The sequence below is a fragment of the Macaca mulatta genome, chromosome 7, assembly GCF_049350105.2.
Source record: "Macaca mulatta isolate MMU2019108-1 chromosome 7, T2T-MMU8v2.0, whole genome shotgun sequence".
NCBI classification, from domain to species: Eukaryota; Metazoa; Chordata; class Mammalia; order Primates; family Cercopithecidae; genus Macaca; species Macaca mulatta.
The window spans coordinates 54,029,699-54,049,898 of NC_133412.1; the positions used below are offsets into that span (position 1 = coordinate 54,029,699).

Sequence of the window (20,200 nt, forward strand, 5' to 3'; positions counted from 1 at the left end):
GGCCCAGGCTGGAGTGCAGTGGCCGGATCTCAGCTCACTGCAAGCTCCGCCTCCTGGGTTTACGCCATTCTCCTGCCTCAGCCTCCTGAGTAGCTGGGACTACAGGTGCCCGCCACCTCGCCCGGCTAGTTTTTTGTATTTTTTAGTAGAGATGGGGTTTCACCATGTTAGCCAGGATGGTCTCGATCTCCTGACCTCGTGATCCGCCCGTCTCGGCCTCCCAAAGTGCTGGGATTACAGGCTTGAGCCACCGCGCCTGGCCTACCTCATTTAATCTTAACTATCTCTTTAAAGGCCTTATCTCCAAATATAGTCACATGGGGGGTTAGGGCTTCAACATGAATTTGGGGTAGGCAGTAGGGAGGGGGATGACACAGTTCAATCTGTAATATCTACCTGTAAAATTCAGAGTATATTACAAACATATTTCTATGTCTATAAATATACATTTGTCATCATTTTAATGGCTATATTCTATGATACCAGTGTAACTTTTAATCTCAATACCAGTGTGGGACATTCAGGTTTTTTCTGTTTATTTCCTATTTGAAATTATGTGATAAAATACTTGGGTATATATATACTTTATATAATTGTCAAATATTTTTAGGGTAAACTTTTAAAAATTGGAATTGCTGTGAAAGTGTATTTACTACTCCCCCAACTTTTTATTTTGAAAAGTATGGAAAAGTTGAAAGAATAATAGAATAGCATGATAAATACCCATATACCCTTTATCTAGTTTAGCAGTTGAAAAAATTTTGCAACATTTGTGTTTTCTCACTTTGCTTATACAAAATTTCTTTCTGAACCATTTGAAAGTTAAATTGCAAACATCATGACACTACACCCTAAAACTGTCAAAGCTGAAAAACTTTTACTCAGATAGTGGCTTGTTAGCTTGATGATTATCTTAGTGACCTAGACTGTGGTTATCTAGTTTTTACTGAATGTATTGATGAAACTGTTTAACTTTTTCTCTAGTGACTCCAATGGGATCAGGTAGCAATCGACCTCAGGAAATAGAAATTGGAGAATCTGGTTTTGCTTTATTATTCCCTCAAATTGAAGGAATAAAAATACAACCCTTTCATTTTATTAAGGATCCAAAGAATTTAACATTAGAAAGACATCAGCTCACTGAAGTAGGTAAGTTACTTTTATTTATCATTAACTGCTCATTTTATTGATTAATTTTGATTTCTTTGTAATTCTGGCTGGTTGGTGGATATTAGGTTCCTTTGGGAGAATCTGAATTAAGTACAACTGTTACTGGAGCTGTGGCTAATTCAAACAGATGATTCACAGAGGCCAGTATGATACACGTTTGGTAGAATTGATTTACTTTTTAAATTATTTTATTTGCATTAAAGCCCAAGAGACCCAGAGATGAAACTTTTTTCATAAATACTCTGTTGATGATAAACTTGTTTGTATTTAATTCTGAATTTTAAGGAATTCTTGCTCTAATAGTTTATTTCATTTTGCTCTATTTGTATTTTGTTAACCTATTTTTTTTTTATTCTAGTAACAAGCGTTTTAGAAGTTTTTAGAAGATGCAGGTTAGTTCTTTGTGAACTAATTAGAAAGATGGGAACAACTAAAGTGACCCTGATGAGTGTTAGGAAAGGTATGAGTTAAGGCAAGTCTATCAAGCAAGGGGTATGCTGGGAAACATCCCACAGGTAGTATGGATGGAGCCCTGAAGTGAATTTGAAGAGGTAAAGGGTTGGCTTAATGTCTAAGCTTAGATGGGAAAGCTTAACTTAATATAACCAACAACTAACAAGTTACTCAAGGAAAGCAGCATTAAAGCCTTTTATCTATATCTGCAAATGAATTGATTGAATTCACTTAATTCATTAAAATAGCTGTTGGCATAAAAGCTATTCAGTGGTAACACCTCATTTTTGCATAGATCAGCCAGCCTGTAGAGATAAACCTCTGTTATTTGAAATGGGACTTAAACCAGGAGGAGTAAAAAATTGTGTAGCACCAAAGGTAAAATTTGTTTTACTGATGAGGAAAAAAGGGGGTATACACATTGAGACTAGTTTTTACAACTATCCCTGACAATGTGAAAAAACAAAACAAAACTTGCAAGTCGGTGAATGGGAGGGGAAGCACAGAACAAGAGGCATTAGTAGCAAAGACTAGCAGCTGGGAGCCTCTTAATAATGTGGAAGAGGGTGGTCAGGTCAAGGTAGGTGATGGAAAGTCTCAACAGCCAGCTCTGGTGTGACACAGGGTAGTGTAGCTATGAAGAATGCTGACTTAGAAATGAAATCAGTATGTTGAAGAGATATCTGCACTCCCATGTTTATTGCAGCACTGTTCACAGTAGCTGGGATATGGAATTAACCTAAGTGTCCATTAGCTGATGAGTAGATAAAGAAAATGTGGTATATATACATAATGAAATGCTCTTCAGCCATAAAGAAGGACATCCTGTCATTTGCATCAGCATGGATGAACCTGGAGGATGTTAAGTGAAATAAAGCCAGGCCCAGAAACTCCAGTAGTACATGATCTCACTCATGTGTGGAATCTGAAAATGTTGCTCTCATAGAAATATAGAGTTGAATGGCAGTCACCAGGGTCTGGGGTGGTTGGGAGGGGGTTTGGGGAGATGATGGTCAAAGGATACAAAATTCATTTTGGAGGAATAAGTTCTAGAGGTCTGTTGGACAACATGGAGACTATAGTCAGTGACCATATATTCTTTTTTTTTGGAGACAGAGTCTTACTTTGTTGCCCAGGCTGGAGTGCAATGGCATGATCTCAGCTCACTGCAACCTCTACTTCCTGGGTTCAAGTGATTCTTATGCCTCAGACTCCCGAGTAGCTGGGACTACATGCTGTGTGCACCACCATGCCCAGCTAATTTTTTTTTTTTTTTTGTCTTTTTAGTAGAAACGGGGTTTTACCATGTTAGCCAGGGTGGTCTCAAACTCGTGGCCTCAAATGATCCACCTGCCTCAGCCTCCCAAAGTTCTGGGATTACAGGTGTGAGCCACCGTGCCTGGCCCATATACTATATTCTTGAAGAATGCTAAGAGAGTGACTGTTAAGTGTTCTTACTACAAAAATGGTAACTATGTGAGGTAATGCATATGTTAATTAGATTTAACCCTTCCACAATGTATATACACTTCAAAACATGTTATACATTGATAAATACATACAATTTTATCTGTCAGTTAAAAAATAAATGGAAGGTAGTCAACCTTAAAAGATTGCAGGCTTATAGCTACTCTAGTTCTGCTACTTTCTGGCTCTCCAGTTAGGGCAAGTTTTAAAATTTTTCTAAGCCTCCATTTTCCTCATCTATAAAGTGGAAATAACTAACATTGAATTCACAGAATTGTGAAGATTAAATGAAATGACTTCAATAAAACGCTTAGCAACAGTAGATTGTAGCTAGATGCTAGTGTTGGCTTCTACCCTAGGCAGGCTTTACTGTGTGTCACACAGGCCCTTCATCTGTGGTGTGGCCTTGTAGTTTGTGGGGGGAATAGTAAGGTTTTAAGTGTCCTTAGCTCATTCAGAAGCCGCGTGCCAGAGGAGCATACATGTATCTTGGCCTGAAGTGACAATTAACGATGGCCAGTGTTTGTGGAGGTACTATATGCCAGGTACTGTGCTGCGCAGCGCTTCTAATCTTCACCACAGCTTTGCCAGATAGAATTCTTAATGGAATATTTTCGATGAGGAAACTGAACTTTAATGGCAGTAGAGAGTTAAGGCTTTTAGGGTATATAAATAGCAGAGTTAGCAGAAATGTTAAAGCTATTCTAAATTAAGGATGCCAAACTTCCTTTGGTAAAAGGTCAGATAGTGCCTTTAAAACTGACCCATTGTTAAGTGTAAAGGCAAAATGAATTTGAGGAGCAAATGTGGCTATGTGCTGAGCTTATGTGATTTTGTAATATAATGAGACTTGGAGCTAACCAAGTTCAGCAAACGAAGTCTTTTTCAGAGTTGGTCAGGTGGTTAGCAAATAGTAGGTCTGAAACTCAAAGGAATGGCTGTGGCCAGACATGTTGGTTTGAGAGCCATTTGCGTGTTGCCTGGCAGTCTGTAAAAGCATCAAGTGCCATTTTGAAGGCCTTGGAGTAAGCCAGTCCAGGGCAACTTAGCCCAGATTCTGGAAGGATTTATGGCAGCAAATTTAGTACAAGGAAGGAAGAAGATGAAGAATATGTTGATGTTGACAAGATGACTATCTATATTCAATTGGCTCATAATGTAGAACTCCTACATTAATTTTATTCAGGCTGGGTATGGTGGCTCATGCCTGTAATTTCAGTACTTTGGAAAGCTGAGGTGGGAGGATCGCTTGAGCCCAGGAGTTTGAGACCAGCCTGGACAATATAGTGAGATCTCACCTCTAGAAAAAAACTAAAAAACTAGCCAAGCATGGTGGCACGCACCTGTAGTCCCAGCTACTTAGGAGGCTGAGGTGGGAGGATTGCTTGAGTCCAAGAGGTGGAGGTTGCCATGAGCTGAAGTCACGCCACTCTACTGCAGCCTGGGTGACAGAGTGAGACCCTGTCTCAAAAATAAATAAATAAATAAATAAATAAATAAAAATTTATTCACCATGTTAAAGCTGTCATAACTGGATGCAGATTCTGTCTCAGTGACATTCGGGAAAAGGCATGAAGGATACATATACAGTCATGTGTTGCTTAATAATGGGGATGAGTTCTGAGAAATGCATCTTTAGGCAATGTTGTTGTGCGAATGTCATAGTACTTACACAGACCTAGATGTTACAGCCTACTATACATGTAGGCTATACAGTGTAGCCTATTACCCCTAGACTACAAACATGGACAGCATGTTACTGAATACTCTAGGCATTTGTAACACAATGGTAAGTATTGGTGCATCTGAACATATCTAAACATTAAAAAGGTACAGTAAAACATGGTATGAAAGACAGTATACCGCTATAGGGCACTTAACATGATTGGGATTTGCAAGACTAGAAGGTGGCTTGGGGTGAGTCAGTGAGTGGTGAGTGAATGTGAAGGCCTAGCCCTGTATACTACTATATAGTTTATAAACACTGTACGCTTAGGCTACATTAAATTAATTAAAACATTTTTGTTCAGCCGGGCACAGTGGCTCATGCCTATAATCCCAGTCATTTGGGAGGTCTGAGGTAGGTGGATCCCTTGAGGTCAGGAATGTGAGACCAGCCTGGTCAACATGGTGAAACCCCATCTCTACTAGAAATACAAAAATTAGCCGAGCATAGTGGTATGCGCCTGTAGTCCCAGCTACTTAGTAGGCTAAGGCAGGAGAATCGCTTGAACCTGGGAGGCAGAGATTGTAATAAGCCAAGATCACGTCACTGCACTCCAGCCTGGGCGACAGCGAGACTCTTTCTCAATAAAATAAAATAAAATAAAATAGTTCTTTAATAATAAATTAGCTAGACAAAAAAAATTTCCATTTATATCCTTATTCTGTAAGCTGTTTTCCACCTTTAATTTTTTTTTTTTTTTTTACTTTTTAAGCTTTTTGTTAAAAACTAAAACACAGACACACACATTGGCCTAGGCCTATACAGAGTCAAGCTCATTAATCTCACTGTCTTCCACCTCCACATCTCATCCCACTGGAAGGTCTTTGGGGCAGTAATACGCATGGAGCTGTCATCTCCTATGACAACAGTGCCTCCTTCTGGAATACCTCCTGAAGGACCTGCCTGAGGCTGTTTTACAGTTAACTTTTTTTTTAATAAGTAGGAGGGGTAACCTCTAAAATTACAATAAAAAGTATAGGATAGTAAATCATAAGCCAGTAACATTCATTGTCATCAAGTATGATGCATTGTACATGATTGTATGTGCTATACTTTTATATGATTGGCACTGCAATAGGCGTGTTTACAATAGCATCACCACAGACATTTGAGTAATGCGTTGTGATACACATTAGGCAATAGGAATTTTGTAGCTCTATTAATCTTCTGGCGCCACTGTTGCATATGCTTACTGTGTGTTTCACCACGCCTGGCTGTCCTTGACCGAAGTGTTATGTGGCGCTTGACTGTATAATCATAACCCAAGTATGTGAGGTGTGCTGTGAGAGCAGAATGGGTAGATTGCTGTAGGGGTTCTGCCAGTGGGAGGGATCAAGGAGTCTTCCTGGAGCAGGTGGATTTTTAAGCCCTTGAAGGACAGGAAGCATATGAGAGATACGGATGAATAATATCACTGACTGAAGGAGTACAGAAACACAGGCACAGAGCCAGGAAATCCCAGAGCATGTCGGAGAAATAGTAATCATTTTGCAAGCAAAGGTTATGTGCAGGGAAGTCATGGGAACAAAGGGTGGGGCGTATTGAGGCCAGGCTGAAGAGCCTGGGCTTAGTTCCTGTACACAGTAAATAACTGTTACTCAGATGTCATTGAGCAGAGGTGAATATGGCCCTCCTGTGTGGGGAGACACTGGAAGCGGGAGACCATTTTAGAGTCCAGGCAAGAAATAACACTAGGGCATGAGGAGTAGGGAATGAATTGGAGGAAATTAACAAATGATTAGATATGAAAGAGAAGGGAAACTGGTGCCTCAGTAATTACTTTCGAGTTTTGATCCTAGGAGACAGGGGTGATGGTGGTGCAGAGACCAGAAATAGGAACACTGGGACAGGAGGAGCGGGATTGGGAGAAGAAATTGGGAAAAATCAAACCCCATTAGAGATGCTTGTTTTGGCTTTTTATTCAGTGTTGCTGCTAAAGGTCATATGGCCAAACCTTTCGTGTGCTGCCTTTTTTGTCCAGAGAGGTGACGTGGCTTTTCCCTGGGCAGTACTGTGTCCTCTGTCCCCCCGAGCGTCCTGGGAATCTTTGATGAGGCCCTGATATGTAGCACTGGTTGAAGCCAGGACCCTAGTTTTGTCAGTTTATAAGAAAGAGCCAAAATCTTGAGCAGAAGAAATCCTTTTGTGATAAAATTGTTGTATTTGTTAGATCATATTTGCATTATAGTGCCAAGTATAGGAATGAGAAAACTGGAATGAAAAACAACCCCAGAATTATTGTGCTCTGTGAAACTTTCTTATAGGTGTCCTTTCCTGAGCTGCTTGATGTCAACAGTTTTGACTTATTCCAAGGCATCATTTTCTTCTGGAAATTGAAGCTTTGCCCAGCTTAAAATGGCCATCTCCGTTCTTTCACTTGCTATCTTGTGTCCTAATTTTAGGTAGAGTTGGCCTTCCAAATCCATGGGTTCTGCATTCATGGATTCAGCTAACCACAGATCAAAAATATTTGAGGGAAGTGCAGCAGGAAGCCAGGTTTCTAAACACAGGAGTGGCATAATTTGATAGATCTTTTGAAAATACCAGTCTTGCTATGGTGTGGTGATCATTTTGGAGTACAAGAGTGGATGCAGGATTAACTTGATTTAGCCATTCAGTAGTGTATGTATATATTTCAGAACACCATGTTGTACATGATAAATATATGCCTTTAACATTTTTCAGTTAAAATAATTTTTTTAAAAAAGTAGATGCAGGAGAAACATTTTACTGTTGTAGTGGTTAAAGAAAGAGGATATGGCAGCTTGGAGCAGGGCAGTGGTGAGTGGAGTTGAAGAGAAGTGGATGGATTCAAGATGAAGTTTGGGGCTGAATGGACAAGATGTGGTGACTGATGAGATGTTGGGTGTTGAGAATGAGGGAGGTGGCAGCGATGTCATGCGGGTTTGTGGCTAGTGCAGCTGTGTAGTACCATTGACTAAGGTGAAGAAGACTTGAAGGTGCAGGTTGGAGGATCAGATTATCAGTTCTGTTTTGGACGTGTTTAGAATTTGAGATGGATATATTGATTATAGACAGTTGGATATATTGGACTGGAGCTCTAGAGAATGGCCTAGAGGAAAGATACTAATCTGGGAATCATCAGGTAATTAATGATAATTGAAGCAAAAGGGACTAGCTTCAGTGATTTGAGGAGGAGGGCCGGGGAGGAGGCTCAGTAGTGCTTGTTGATTGTCCAGGGTTGGTACTGCTGTAATATTATTTTGACATCCCTCCCTTCTGCTAATGCAAAAGCTTTATTGAGACTACTCAGTAAGGTTCTCCTTGAGCCATTTCTTAGCTTTTGTTTTAAACAGTTCATTTGTACAGTCTTACATGGGATGTCAACATAAAAATAAAGCAGATAAAAGCAGAGCCTCTAGGTTGAAGGGTGAAGGGAGCATGTTAGGCCTTGAACCGAGGTTGCTCATTCTCCTCCACCTACACTGGAGGCATCTTTGGAACGCTTTGCCCACCAAAGCACAATCTGAAAGCCCCAGCTGCAATAGAGAGGAGAGAAGCTTCCTTCCCTGGCAGTGGTCATGCACTTCTTCCTCTGAACCTTCATGTAATCCAGGGAAGGGTCTGTAGACTCAGAGCAGTGCCTGGCGGCTCTACCTGTCTGTACCAGAGACAGGAGAGCTTGAGAAAGCAGCCCTAGCACTGCTCTGTGTTGGCAAGATGGGCTTCAGCTTGAGAGTCAGAACCTTTTTGCTCCTTTGAGAATGCTTGAGATGGTTAGTTGTATAGCAAACAGTTGACTCACACCTGGGATCCTCCCTCTCTTTTCCTTTTACAAATATCCTTCTGACTTTCTTCTAGGTGAAGCACAAACCTGTAACATTGCCTTTTGGGGCACAGTGATTTTCTGGGTTTCAGTTTCATTTGTGGAGATTCCCATTAGAAAAGCTTTCCTGTTGGTTTTTTACATTGTAGGATCAAGAGAGGAAGTTCTGAAGAATCCAGTTGCGTTTGCTCTTTGACGGAGAGGATTGGAAGTGTCCTGTGTTTTCCGTAGCTCAGTAGGCACAGTTGTTTCTGGCAGCCAGTTCTGGGGTGTGTATTTAATTTTACTTTGGTCTGGTCTGATTTAGGTTCTGTAATATGGATATAATTTGCATGTTAAATGTGAATTTTGACAGTATTGAATCCTCACAGACTTTTTAGGAGTAAAATAATACGTAACAGGTTGTTACAGGCATTAAATAAGTTAATTTCTTTTGTTGTTGTTGTTGTTGTTGTTGTTTTGTTTTTGTTTTTGAGACGGAGTTTCGCTCTTGTTGCCCAGGCTGGAGTGCAATGGCACGATCTCTGTTCACTGCAACCTCTGCCTCCTGGGTTCAAGTGATTCTCCTGCCTCAGCCTCCTGACTATCTGGGATTACAAGCATGGGCAACCATGTCCGGCTAATTTTTTTGTATTTTTAGTAGAGAAGGGGTTTCTCCATGTTGGTCAGGCTGTTCTTGAACTCCCAACCTCAGGTGATCCACCTGCCTCGGCCTCCCAAAGTGTTGGGATTACAGGCGTGAGCCACCATGCCCAGCCTAAATAAGTTAATTTCTATAACATACTTAGAACAGTGATCTGTACTAGTGTTCATTGTGAGATTGGTGATCTGGTGATCTAGCTTGTAGATTGTTCAGGTTCTTTCTGCTCCCTGCTTTTTGATCCTTTAACTACTCCTCTTGAATTCTGCCAGCCACCAAGCAGGATAAAAATGGACTTTAATGACTTGTCAGATTCCAAAAAAATTTGAAGTAGGACAAAGTTTTAAAATTAACTGAAGACGTCATAAAGAGTCTTGAGGGGTCATAGGCAGTACCAGGTGTGAAGCAGAGAGAATCAGTGCTGAAACTCAAGGGATTGAACTTGTTCTGCCTTCGAAGTTGCCCAGCCCTTGAGAAAGCAGAAGTGACAGGAAGCTAGTGTTAAATAAAAAGCAGTGCTGACATCTATTCAAGACAGTGAGGCAGACTTTGTTCGGGAGACCACTGTGATGGAGTTTTGCATTAGGGGAGAGAGATCAGGCTCAACTCCAAATGCACCAACCACAGGTGGGGATTTTTAGCCAAGGAGGAGGGTGGGGGCTTGATGGATGAAAAATTCCTAAGAGGATGGGGTAATTCTTTGCTAAATTTACCTTAAAGATTATTGCTGGAAAGAACAGTTTCATACTATTCCAAAACCAAAGACATCTCTTGGTGGACAACTGCAGTAGCTAACTTGATTATAGTTGGCAATCCTACATGGCAGGCCAATTTATTCTGTTACCTGAGGTTACATTTTATAAGCAGTTTATCATCTTGAAAGGTTCACCGGGAGGTTACACTATTTAAAGTGCCTTATAAATACTTTTCTGGAATTGTGTTTAATGGTTGTGGTAAGTTCCTACTAATGTATCAACTTTTGGAAAATTCTAGAATAAAATCTGAAGTCAGATTCTATGGCAGGTGGCCCAGAACATTGGGTCCTTGATGATCCTTTACCTATGAATTGGGGGCAACCCAACAGACACATGAAAAAATGCTCATCATCACTGGCCATCAGAGAAATGCAAATCAAAACCACAATGAGATACCATCTCACACCAGTTAGAATGGCGATCATTAAAAAGTCAGGAAACAACAGGTGCTGGAGAGGATGTGGAGAAATAGGAACACTTTTACACTGTTGGTGGGATTGTAAACTAGTTCAACCATTATGGAAAACAGTATGGCGATTCCTCAAGGATCTAGAACTAGATGTACCATATGACCCAGCCATCCCATTACTGGGTATATACCCAAAGGATTATAAATTATGCTGCTATAAAGACACATGCACACGTATGTTTATTGCAGCACTATTCACAATAGCAAAGACTTGGAATCAACCCAAATGTCCATCAGTGACAGATTGGATTAAGAAAATGTGGCACATATACACCATGGAATACTATGCAGCCATAAAAAAGGATGAGTTTGTGTCCTTTGTAGGGACATGGATGCAGCTGGAAACCATCATTCTTAGCAAACTATCACAAGAACAGAAAACCAAACACCGCATGTTCTCACTCATAGGTGGGAACTGAACAATGAGATCACTTGGACTCGGGAAGGGGAACATCACACACCGGGGCCTATCATGGGGAGGGGGGAGGGGGGAGGGATTGCATTGGGAGTTATACCTGATGTAAATGACGAGTTGATGGGTGCTGACGAGTTGATGGGTGCAGCACACCAACATGGCACAAGTATACATATGTAACAAACCTGCACGTTATGCACATGTACCCTAGAACTTAAAGTATAATAATAATAAATAAAAAAAAAGAGAAATGAGCATATATATATATATATATATATAATCACTGCACTGTCAATGTGAGATGCATATTCTACTAATGTTACGTAAAACTGACAAAATTAGCCTCACAGCTTGGAGAATTATATCTAGATGTGATTAACCAGACATGCCATTTGAATGTATCCAATCTAACTATACTTGGATTTCTATCCTGGTAGAATGCTTGTAGACTCCATAACTTAATTGTTGTGAAGGCAGGCCATTAGAGGAGCTGGAAAAGAGGAACATCGCCATAGAATTAGAATGACACACGATTAGTGAGAAGCTGAGATGATGAAAGCTTCCTCTTAGGGGAGATGGAATGAGAAGGTTTGGCCACAGTGTGGGGAAATGTTAAAAATAAGCAGAGCAGGTTTGATTTGATCCACTGAGGAAAGAAGGGGACCTCAAGTGCCCACTCCAGCCAGACATTGTTCTAGACACTCAGTACCCTCCCCATATGAGAGCCACATTTTCCTTGATCAATAAGAACAAGACAGAAATTCTGCTCCTGAGACTGATTTAATTAAATTCCTTTTACTTCACTCTAATTTTCCAGAGCAATTTTCCACCTCTACTTTTATTTCTAGTTCCCATTTTTCCTGTAATGCTAACAGAAACTTTCTTTATAGAACACTTGTTGGTTATACCCACTGACCTTTTCCTTTTATTGTTTTCAACAGCAGTATAATATATTACGTTCATTTGTTTCTTAAAAAAGCATGTCTTGGTATTAAAAGCATATCATATTCATTTGTAAAAAAAAAAAAAAAAAAGAATTGGGGGCAACCCAGAACCTTTCAGGAAAAATTGGCATTGCTCCCTACTCTTCCCTCATATTTTAGGCCTTTGAGTTTTGAGTGTCAAGGAGTTGTAGTTGTACCTTCCCTCTCTTATTTACCAGTAGCACAGGTAGTCTGTTGGTTAAATACAGAGCCGTTTTTGCTCCATCAGACAGACAGCCTTGGTTAAGGTGGGTTTGTTCTCTAAGTTGGGGTAGGGGAAAGTGATTTTACTTTCTAGGGTTGTGTATTGGGAGGGGGAAGTGTTCCATTAGCTGAGAACAAACCCACTAGAGAAGATGTTGAAAGAACACCACTGGAGAAGATGGTGTTAACTGGAATGTGTGACTGAGGCAAGAATCTCAGTCATTCGAGGTTTACTGAGCCAGAGGTTGAGAGTGTATCTGGGAAAAACACTAGGCACAAACGAGTGGCCGTGTACTCTGAAAAGGTTTTCAATACATGTTTTTAAAGGAGAGAAGGAAGGATGGGGAAGGATAGGCGTGAGGTGAATGGTCATGTTCCTGTGAGACTTTAGTTAGTGCTCAGTAAATCTACATTTTACATAAGATAAGGTGAACCTTTTGAAGAAAGGAAGAACCAGTTATGCAGACGTCTCAAGTAGGTGGACACATTACTGATCTCTTGTTTTTGTGCAGCATCTGGGAAGGTGAGCTTGTAATGGACATTATCAGTGTGGAATTGAACAGATTGCAGACCTAAAGTTACAATTGACATGTCCTTGTGTTATGGGAGGATGTACATCTTAAAGGTTTTGAGGCCAGCAAAGATTTTCCTTATGAATGATTTGTGGGAGCAGTCATCTGGAGATGACTAAAGCCTTTTGCCTTTCCTGGTGGGGTGGTGGGGGGTGTATGAGGGGTTGGGTCTGGCTAATGTATGATGCTCTGACACAGGGTTGTGAAGTAGCAATATTAATTTGGAGAGAGGATGGTGCTTAGCTTGACTCAGCCTCTAGGCTTAACTTTCCCTTTGGCATAAAGAGTTTGGAGGTCCTGAGATTTTTTTTTTTTTTTTTTAAATTTACATTGGGTATGTGTTTGTTAAATGAATGGCAGTGGTTGCCTTTAGAATATTCAGGTAGGATGTTCAGTGGACAATTGTAAAAGAGCATCTAGAGCTTAGAAAACAGTAGGAAAGGTTGAGATTTAGAAGCCATGAGGTTTCTAAAAGCTAAAGCCCCGAGTGTCAGGAGATGTGGGTTTTAATGTAGAGTCTGTCATTATATTGTCCTGGGGTAGTAGTCACTTCTCTGGCATTGGTAGTCCTTGTTTGTAAAATAAAACTCTAGACTTGATCTCATAGGCCTCTCCCAACTCTGAAACTTTGTTCTAATGAAGAAAACATATTCTCTCAAAATTTCGTGGGCTAGTCTATAGGGGAAAAAAGACCCTTTAGCAATGGTTTGAGGTATATGATGTCATGAAAGCAGTATTCTTTTTACTGTCCAAGTCAGTAATTTACTGTACAGAGAATTGGAAATGGACCAGAGGCAGTTTCCCAGAATAGGTCATTATTTGGTGTTAGTAATTGGTCATTCACGCATCTGCATACCCTTTGTTTCCTTAAGTAACTGTCCTCTCTGGTAACCACCTTAGGTCTGTCAAGGTGGAAGTCATGTGGTCAAATCAAATGGAAACACAAGTGTGTTAGGTATTGGATTCATTTTCCTGTCCCAAAGCACCTCTGTTTGGTAATGCTGGCAGCAGACATATATATGGCCAACAATCATGAAAAAAAGCTCCACATCACTGATCATTAGAGAAATGCAAATCAAAACCACAATGAGATTCCATCCCACACTAGGCAGAATGGCTATTAAAAAGTCAAAAAATAACAGATGCTGGTGAGTTTGTGGAAAAAAAGGAACACTTATACACTGTTGGTGGGAGTGTAAATTAGTTCAGCCATTGTGGAAGACAGTGTGGTGATTCCTCAAAGACCTAAAGACAGAAATACCGTTTGACCCAGCAATCCTATTACTGGGTATATATTCAAAGGAATATAAATTATTCTATTATAAAGACACATGCACATGTATGTTCATTGCAGCACTATTCACAATAGCAAAGACATGGAATCAACCTGAATGCCCATCAGTGATAAACTGGATAAAGACAATGTGGTACATATACACCATGGACTACTATACAGCCATAAAAAAGAATGAGATCATGTCGTTTGCAGGGACATGGATGGAGCTGGAGGCCATTATCATTAGCAAACTAACACAGAAACAGAAAACCAAATATTGCACGTTCTCATTTATAAGTGGGAGCTAAATGATGAGAACACATGGACACAAAGAGGGGCACAACAGACACTGGGGCCTACCAGAGGGTGGAGGGTGGGAGGAAGGAGAGGATCAGGAAAAATAACTGATGGAGAATGGGCTTATTACTGAGGTGATGAAATAATCTGCACAACAAACCCCCATGACACGTTTGCCTATGTAACAAACCTGCACATGTATCCCTGAACTTAAAAAAAAAAAAATTCAAATTGATAGTCTATAAACAAGCTGCCCAGAGGCTCCAGTGAAACCTGGGAGCTGTGGGCAGAGGGAGTAGGCTGTCTCTGTTACACTCTGCCGCCTCCTAGTGGTAGCAGCTTTTAGTTCCTGTGTCACAGAATTTAACATTTTCCTGCTTTGGAAGGAACTTTCAAACACTAATTCGCCTTTACTCTCACCTGCTTCCCTGGAGGAGGTGAATAAAGCCTGTATTTCAGTGATGTAGTAGTTTCCTAGGCTGCTGTAACAAAGTACCCCACATTTGGTGGCATAGAATGAGAAGTTTATTCTGCACAGTTCAGCAGGCCAGAAGTCTGAAACTGAGATGGCAGTAGGGGTAGTGCTACCTCGGGAGGCTCTAGGGGAGAGTCTTTTTCTCTTCCTGCCGCTCCAGTTTCTGCTTCTGTGGTCACCCTGCCTTTTCTTCTTTGTCTCTCTTTTTGTATATCTTTTATTATGAGGACACTGTCATTGGATTTAGAGTCCACCTGGATAAGCCAGATGATTTAATCTCAATATCCTTACTGACTGACATATCGAGAACCCATCTCTACCAAAAAAAAATTAAATTTAAAATAGATCCTTTTTCCAAATAAGCTCACATGCATAGGTTCTGGAGATTGGATGTGGATATACCTTTTGCGTGGGCAGGGGGCACTGTTCACCACACTATAGGTGGTTAGCGCCTTTTCTCTCCTTTAAAAAATAAAACGTCTGTAAATTTTCACTGCTGCTAGCGCAGCTCTGTGTAAACCAGTGTTCTCTTTTGTTCCCTACCGGGAGCCAGCTTGCACCTTGGTCCACCAAGGATTGCTGCTCAGTACATAGCTGCTTCATTATTTGTGTTCATTGTATTATTTATTAATACAAATAGTCATTTGGTTTTTTAATAGAAAAAAATTATAAAGAGTTTGCATAATGTTTGTAAGAAATGAAAAACGTGATACAGAGATAGAAGAGGATATAAAATAAGATTAAAAAAAAGGAAAATTTCATAGCTTAAGCCACTAAATTGCCCTTAAGGAGGAATGCAAGTTATTAACAGTAACATTTCATTTTGCAACATGTATAAAATAATTTGTTTTAAGGCTGTCTTTAACTCTTGCTCTTCATTTCTCTGCAGGTCTTTTAGATAACCCTGAACTTCGTGTGGTCCTTGTCTTTGGTTATAATTGCTGTAAGGTGGGAGCCAGTAATTATCTGCAGCAAGTAGTCAGCACTTTCAGTGATATGAATATCATCTTGGCTGGAGGCCAGGTGGACAACCTGTCATCACTGACTTCTGAAAAGTATGTCTTGTGTGTGTCTGATTTCCTCTGTGAATGAGGGGAAATGGTCCCAGGTTTTGTCACTTTGGGGTTAACAATTTAAAAACCACGTTTAAAGAATTGCTAAGATAATAGTTCATTCCATTTTGTAGTAGACATTGGCTAAAGGGCTTACTCAACATAATTCTGCTTACAGTTGAATAATTACATTTTTATATATATTGTCCTTTAAGAACTTCTTAGTTGGACTCACATTCTCCTTAAAATTTATTTTGACATTGCCTGTTGATCTTTCCTTTGACAAATGTGGTACTCTCTGTGACCTCAATGTGTCACCTCCTCTCTAGTTTCCTCTTTTAAAGGAAACACATGGTTCAAGTGTATCTTTATGCAAAACTTCTCAGAGCTTCTAATATGCCCAGTGCATTGGAAATCTGGAAGGGGAATAGTATTACCTGTGACAGTTCCCAAATCTGTCACAAAAAAAGTCACAAAACCTTTTTTTCCACAGAGCATCTTGCAAGTCCTACTGGTTTTTGGAAATTCTGTATTAGATCTTTTGAAAGGCTTTTTCAAGCTCAAAAATTATGGATCTTTGATTTTTGTTACTAAGGCTTTTGCTTTCAAAGATAAAAATATTTGCTCTTCTGTCTTGGAAGCCATTACTTCCTTTCCATCTTGAATGAAAGTACATATCATTTTGAGTTTGAAACCATTAGGTGGACATAAATGTCATTTGTTTCCAGCAGGCAAATGAGACCCTACCCCACCCTCAATGCTTGTAAACACTAGTATTTGTTTCCCACTCTGTTTAATATTTGCATCCTAGAGTGGTGACTTGGGGACAGACTTGGAGATCAATATCTGTAAGAATTATGTAAGTCATCCTAGTTATACTCTCTTTTCTGGTAGTCTTTGTGAGCTAGATCTGGGAAAATAGCTAAAGTTGAGGTCCCTGGACTGCCAGGAAGGAGGAAAAGAGGAAAGCCAAGTACGTTGAATCCCAGGCAGTAGAATATCAAACACTGGATTTTGTGCATACATACACCGAATTCTTGGTGACTATCTAAGTTATTTCCCCTCTTGCCTAATTTTTCCTGTATCTTTGCTGTTAACTTTTAAATTGTATACCGATAGGGCAATGGTGATTCAACATACAGTTTACCTTTGAAATGCAGGTATCTCACTCGGACTTAAAACATCTGAGGCGCTAGCTTGTTAGTACAGCAATTTGTATATCATCTACTTTTTATACCTAGTATGAGAAACACCCTCCACCCCAATCATTACTTTTCATATGACCCATTAATTTTAATGTGGTCTTCATACTCTGTCAGTGATTAAGAGAAACTGTTGAGTAAATGAGTGCTCCATTTTAATAAAGTCCAGATAACCCAACTGATCCACAACCCAAAAGGAAGGTGAATAATTCTTTGAGGCAAGATTGACAATATGTATTAACAATTCTGTACCAAAGAGGAAATGTGATAAAGTTTTAAAAGCAGCAGAGTACTTCAGAAGATAGATTTTACCCCTCACAAACTCGTTTTACTACTAGCTAGCCTTATTACCTTAGTCACTTAACCTTTTTGTGTCTTAGTTTCTCAGTAATCCAGTGAATCTTGCCCATTTTATAGATTCAGATGTTGGAAGCATGATAGAAATGTAACATACTTGTTTCTCCCCTAGTGGATGTTTACTATATTATATGCTTTATAACTTTTATCAATGTTGTATTTTCTTTTGTAAGGATATTTCATTTTTAAAAAAAACCAGGCAAATACAAAAACAAAACATGAGTTTTTACCATCAAATTAAGCTGAATTCTAGACTCAAAGCAATAAACAAGACAAAAAAATAACATATTTTCTAGTGGACTAGACATAAAGCTAAAACTTCTAGAGTTAATAGGTTTTTAAAATTATCCCCTAAGACTGGGTATAGTGGCTCATGCCTGTAATCCCAGAACTTTGGGAGGCTGAGGCAGGAGGATTGCTTGAGTTCAGGAGTTTGAGACCAGCCTGCGCAACATAGTGAGACCCTATCTCCACAAAATGTTTACAGATTAGCCAGGTGTGGTGGCATGTGTCTGTAGCCCCAGCTACTTGAGAGACTCAGGCAGGAGGATTGCTTTATCCCAGGAGTTTGAGGCTGCAGTGAGCTATGACTATGCCACTGCACTTCAGCCTCGCTAACAGAGAACCCGATCTCCAAAAAAATAAAATCACCCTCCATTATTATATTTTTAATATATGTCTTTCAGAATTTGACAGCTGAAGTGGGGGGAAAGATGTTAACAATGTAAATAATAGCAGAAGGCTTCGTTTAATGGATATCTTTGTGTATATTAATAAAATTATAACATTCCTTTTAAGGAAGTCAGAAAGGTAAGGAAACTGTCCCTTCTAATAACCAAATATGGGTTTCAGAAATTGTTATGGATGTGCATTGCCCCTTTGTATTTGTGACTGAAAAAAATGGTGGCTTCTCTTGATCTATTTTAATAGTTTGATTTTTGACCATATTTTACTCATCTGTGAGGGTGAGCCTCAGATTAACCATAGGCTGCTAAAGGCAGCAGCCTCCCATCAGTGAATCAGGAGGATTTTGCTTCTGTACTTAAAAATTTTAATGTTTCATGAGATATTGCCACTTTTCTAAATTTTCCAGGAACCCTCTGGATATTGATGCCGCAGGTGTGGTTGGACTGTCATTTAGTGGACACCGAATCCAGAGTGCCACTGTGCTCCTCAACGAGGACGTCAGTGATGAGAAGACTGCGGAGGCTGCAATGCAGCGCCTCAAAGCGGCCAACATTCCAGAGCAGAACACCATTGGCTTCATGTTTGCATGCGTTGGCAGGGGCTTTCAGTATTACAGAGCCAAGGGGAATGTTGAGGCTGATGCGTTCAGAAAGTTTTTTCCTAGTGTTCCCCTATTCGGCTTCTTTGGAAATGGAGAAATTGGGTGTGATCGGATAGTCACTGGGAACTTCATATTGAGGAAATGTAATGAGGTAAAAGATGATGATCTGTTTCATAGCTATACAACAATAATGGCACTCATACATCTGGGGTCATCTAAATAATAATTAAAGTGGCTTTCATAATATATAACTTTCTGGTTCTGCCTTTTTCAGAAAATGGAAACTTGGGCTATGTGTATTTCAAACAAAAATAACTTTAGATATATCTTTTTTGTAGCTTTGATTGATGCTCTAAGATGACGAAGGTAGTTTTTAATATATTAGATGAAGGACAACTTTGGACATAACACAGACTAGGAGTTGAGAGCTTTTGCATCAGGCACAAGCAAACTGATTATAGTTGTGTTGCACCAGATTGTGTAGCTGCTGTGTGACGTGACCTTAGTCTTCCCGCATAGGAAGAGCAAAAGGGGATTCATCAGTAGGACAGAGATTTAAGACATTCTCTGACTACCCCTGGCGTTGTTAGCTGATGTCTTTTAGCAGAATCATGAAGACCTTTTTTCTCCCCCCCCACCTTTTTTTTTTTTTTTTTTGAGACGGTGTCTTGCTCTGTCGCCCGGGGCTGGAGTGCAGTGGCCGGATCTCAGCTCACTGCAAGCTCCGCCTCCCGGGTTTACGCCATTCTCCTGCCTCAGCCTCCCGAGTAGCTGGGACTACAGGCGCCCGCCACCTCGCCCGGCTAGTTTTTTGTATTTTTAGTAGAGACGGGGTTTCACCGTGTTAGCCAGGATAGTCTCGATCTCTTGACCTTGTGATCCACCCGTCTCGGCCTCCCAAAGTGCTGGGATTACAGGCTTGAGCCACCGCTCCCGGCCTTTCTCCCTTTTAATAAGGAGAAAAATATACTGATGGTTTGAGAAATTTTTCTCTGCCTTTCAGTTTTATGAATTTTTTCAGAAGTAACAATATTATTACTGACTTTTTACTTATTTGATAAAAATTAAAGAACTATTTTTGTTTTGGTCAGATAAATTGACAAGACTAATCAGTGTTTTATCATAAGTAAAACATTTTTCTTTTTTCCTTAAAAATCTTTTTTTTTCACCTAGGTCTATATAGCTAACTGGTAGACCAGAGTATTACATCATCTTATTTTGGTTTTATACCAATAAAACATAGCTTGGAACTCATTCAGGTAATGTTTTGCATTTTATTGCTTTTGGATGAACAAAGGAAGGAAACTAATCCTTCATAAACAAAAACCCAGAATAGTTGGTATTTGTCAGCTAGTCGTTCCTGTCATATTCCCAGTAGAATGATTTTCAAGTTTGAATTTCTATACAAATATCTAAATAAGAGATGTGCAGACAGCACCAATTTTCCCTCAATATCCATTCTTTCCTTTTTGCATAATGATAGAACCTTTGATTTTTCAATTGGGTATGCCTCCTAGAATAAAGACTACATTTCCCAGTCTCCTGTGCAGGTATGACTGTGTTCTGGACAATGGAATGTGAGGGGCAATGATTTGTGTCATTAAAATGGCAT

At 39.9% G+C, this 20,200-nt stretch overlaps 1 protein-coding gene across 1 annotated transcript in view; it reads left to right on the forward strand.

Moving 5' to 3' along the window:
- FBXO22 (F-box protein 22) overlaps window positions 1–19,214 on the forward strand; it is a 31,618-nt gene extending 12,404 nt beyond the window's left edge. The window contains exons 5-7 of the mRNA NM_001266238.2: window positions 985–1,149; window positions 15,579–15,744; window positions 18,394–19,214. Coding sequence (NP_001253167.1) covers window positions 985–1,149; window positions 15,579–15,744; window positions 18,394–18,811 — 749 coding nt within the window. The 3' untranslated portion in view covers window positions 18,812–19,214. The remainder of the gene's footprint in view (window positions 1–984; window positions 1,150–15,578; window positions 15,745–18,393) is intronic.
- Window positions 19,215–20,200: the final 986 nt, after the last annotated feature.